The sequence below is a fragment of the Pterocles gutturalis genome, unplaced genomic scaffold, assembly GCF_000699245.1.
Source record: "Pterocles gutturalis isolate BGI_N339 unplaced genomic scaffold, ASM69924v1 scaffold466, whole genome shotgun sequence".
In the NCBI taxonomy this organism is placed as follows: Eukaryota; Metazoa; Chordata; class Aves; order Pterocliformes; family Pteroclidae; genus Pterocles; species Pterocles gutturalis.
This window is the reverse complement of record NW_010099838.1, coordinates 1-3,286: the sequence shown is the minus strand read 5'-3', so window position 1 is coordinate 3,286 and position 3,286 is coordinate 1. Positions and strand designations below refer to the sequence as shown.

The 3,286-nt window shown below is 60.4% G+C and overlaps 1 protein-coding gene and 1 pseudogene across 1 annotated transcript in view; one reads left to right on the top strand and one right to left on the bottom strand.

Moving 5' to 3' along the window:
* The window catches only part of LOC104464540 (chromosome unknown open reading frame, human C8orf82), a gene marked incomplete at its 5' end in the record, with an annotated part of 992 nt that extends 554 nt beyond the window's left edge, over positions 1–438 (top strand). Inside the window, one exon of the mRNA XM_010077277.1 lies at positions 1–438. This exon is cut by the window's left edge and continues 4 nt beyond it. Within this exon, the coding sequence (XP_010075579.1) occupies positions 1–438 (438 nt within the window).
* A 78-nt stretch (positions 439–516) lies between these two features.
* Positions 517–2,782, bottom strand: LOC104464529 (annotated as a pseudogene).
* Between the last annotated feature and the right edge of the window lie 504 nt (positions 2,783–3,286).

The window sequence follows — 3,286 nt, the reverse complement described above, 5'->3', positions numbered from 1 at the left end:
CGTTACGAGGCTGACTTCCCTTTCATCTCGCTCTGCGGGCGGGAGCGGAATTTCCTCCGGTGTGACGACCGTCCCATCGTCTTCACCCAACTTTTGCCGGGTTCCGGCAAGAACCGGCTCCTCTCCTACTGCGGCGGCGGCGAGCGCCTGGCGGTGCCATTCCAGCCGGAGAGTTTGATGATGTTACCAGAAAATGGGCGGCTCTACCACCCAGCACCGGTGAAAGCGGGTGGTGTGGGTTTGGTGCGCTCCGCACTGGCCTTTGAGTGGAGCCCCTGCTTTGAGTACGGCGGGGGGCCGGCGCAACCCCCCACACATTTCATCTGGGAGGGGCGGCGTTACCAGCTCACTGAGGAATTGCTTCCACTGCTCCGCGCCGAGGGAGTGGGCTGTGCCGAAAAACCCCCGGCTGTCCCTGTCGCCCCATGTCAAGGCTGAGCCAGGGACCCCCCCTAAAACCGTCCCCATCACCCCCACACCAATGGGATAATGAGCAGCGGAACTCCCAGCACCGGTTCACTGTGGCGGCTGTGCCGCGACAGCCAGGACCCCCCCTTAGTTTGTGAAAAAGAAAGAGCTTAAACAGCAGGGCTGAGCTTTGCCATTTCCGAGGTGCCGAGAAACCCCCCAGGACTTGGGGTACAGGGCGGGGGATGCTCTGGGGGGCCAAGGTGGGAGGATGGGGTTATTGTGGGGTCTGCCTGTAACCAGCACTGTGGTTGTGGTTTGTGCTGTAACCTCGACACCGGCCGAGTGGCAGTGATTTATAAACCATTAATTAATCAGCTGATGAGGGTCTGGATGCTGATCCATGCTGTCCTGGTGATGCGAGGCGCTCTCAGGTGATATCGGTGGCACCAGCTCCCCTGGTTGGGGTTGATGCTGGTGATGCAGTGACAACAAAAGGGAGAAGGTACCAAAAAACCACCGGGACAAGGAGGAAACACCAGATTTTTGGAGGAAGGAGGGGTCGCAGCACAGCGACGCAACATGGTGATGTAGTCAGGGCGTCGTGCCGGCAGAGGCTGGTGGTCCAGACGTCGGCTCTGCCGGAGCTCACCAGCACCTGGCACAGCTTGGCGTTCACCGTGGCGACACGTTCCTCAGCGTAGGCAGGACGGTTGGGGGCAGTTGAGGGGCAACTGGGGCGGCTCCTGGCTGTAGCAGTCCACGGGATACAGGCAGAAGACCAGGCATAAATCCGGGAGAACCACGGTTTTCTGTAACAAGGTCTTGAGTCCTGGTGTGGAAAGTGGGTTCCTACAAAGCCTGAGGAAGCGGAGGCGCGAGCAACGGCAGAGCGCCAGCAACAGAGCTTCCAGCTAGGAGTCTGTCAGCTCGCAATCCGTGAGATCCAGGCAGAGGAGAGAGGCCAAAGCCTCTTCCAGGAGATGCCGGAGGTGTTGGAGAAAGTTTTTGGAAAAATCATGGCCCCTTAGGTCAAATTTCTTCAGCGCTGGAGCGTGGAGGCTTTGGGAAAGGAAGGCAAGGTTGCCAAGAAGGAGGCAGCAGAAGGGCAGCTCCAGGCTTTCCAGGGGAGCCTGCACGTCACTGCTGGGGGGTGGAGAATGAGCCGTGAGCTCCCCGAAGCCGTCACCGCACCAGGAGGGAGCTGCTGCCAGCCTAAACCTTATATTAAATATTTGGTTCCCATATACCTGGAGGATTCATGTTAGGAAATGGCAGCAATTCCCTCTGGATCCCAAGCCCCCATGTGCAAACCGAAACTCGGGAATTCCCCTCTGGTGTGTGAAAAGAGCAGGTTGGCGATCTGCTCCACCAGGAACTTACTGGAGAAGTTGCCTCAGTTTCCCTGAAAGCCTGTAGGAAGCCGAGTTGAGCTCCTTGAGGCAGGGCAGGCTCCCCAGCCACGCGGCGAGTCACCAGGGGCCAGCATCCGTTCTCGTTGCTGGTCACCAGACGTCAGTGTTGCTCCAGGGTAGTGCGAGGCTGAGAAGGTCAGTGAATCTGGTGAGGTGCTGTAAAACTGTGCAGAGACCGGGCAGGCCCAGGCTGCTGAAGCATAAATCCACTCGCTGAACACCATCAGGTTCCAGGGACTGCAGCAAACTCACGGTGCTGGCGAAGGAGAACTGATGGGCGTGGAAGTCCTGGCATTTGAGGGGCAGGGGACTGGTGGTGGCGGATCACAGGGCGGGCGTCGTGCAGGACGCTGTAGGACAGGTCATTGACATAAAGATGGGTGCGGATCACCGCGTCAATAGATCACAGAGCCACCAAGGTGCCAGAGGGACCTTTGAGTCACTTGGAGATGCATTTCAGGCACTCGCTTTGGTGTTTGGAGACCTTGCTGCAGGCTTCGGCCAACGCCACTGTGTTGGACAAAAGGCTCGTCCCCTTCGGCCTGCAACTGATGTCATTGTCCTGGAGACCCGAAGTCCAGCAGCCGCAGGCGGCACCGTCTCTTGCTGGGCAAAAAGAAGAAACCAGTGAATAAATGAGCAGCAAAATGGGGCACCCACCTCGTGCTGCAGCGGAGCTCCAGTGCCCTGCGGAGATGTGCCGTGACAGCCAGGGTGACAGCCTGGAAGCATGATTTGCCGGGTTCCTTGGCATGGAATGGGTGATGGTCATGGTGGCCCAGCAGCTGGTGGAAGCTGAGGACGGGGCAGGGCCACGTCCCCACGGGATCCTGTGGCGCCAGCACCTGCCCGTCCAGGATGGGGGCTTGGACAAGGATGGGGTAGAGATCCAGGGCACGGCGGAGGCCGGGGGGGTGGCTCACCAACTGGCGGGTGCACGGGAAGACAAGGGAGTGCATGGCACCTGGTGACGAAGGGGGGACGGATTGGGACATAGGGACAGGTGAGGTTTCGGGGAGTGCTGGGTCCCCCACCGCCTGCAGGTTGTGGGGACAGAATGCAGCCCCGCGGCACCCCCTAAGCCCGGCAGGGGCTGGCATCGCAGGGGAAAAAGCCGCGCATGCGCAGAGGGGCGCATTTGCCGTTCTGAGTGCTTCCACCGGGTGGCCAGAATTGGAGAGAAGCGCATGCGCAGTGGGGTGCCTCTGTCACTCCTCCTGCTGTCACCGCATGGCCAAAGTGCGGTACTACGGCTGGAAAGCAGCGCATGCGCAGAGGGGCGACTTTGCCACTCCGGGTGCTGTTACCGCGTGGCCAAATCGAGGTACTGCGGCTAGAAAGCGGCGCATGCGCAGAGCGGCGCCCTTACCACTCCGGGTGCTGCCACCGCGTGGCCAAATTGAGGTACTGCGGCCGGGGAGCCGCGCATGCGCTGAGGCGAGCACTTGCCGGGGGTTGCCGGG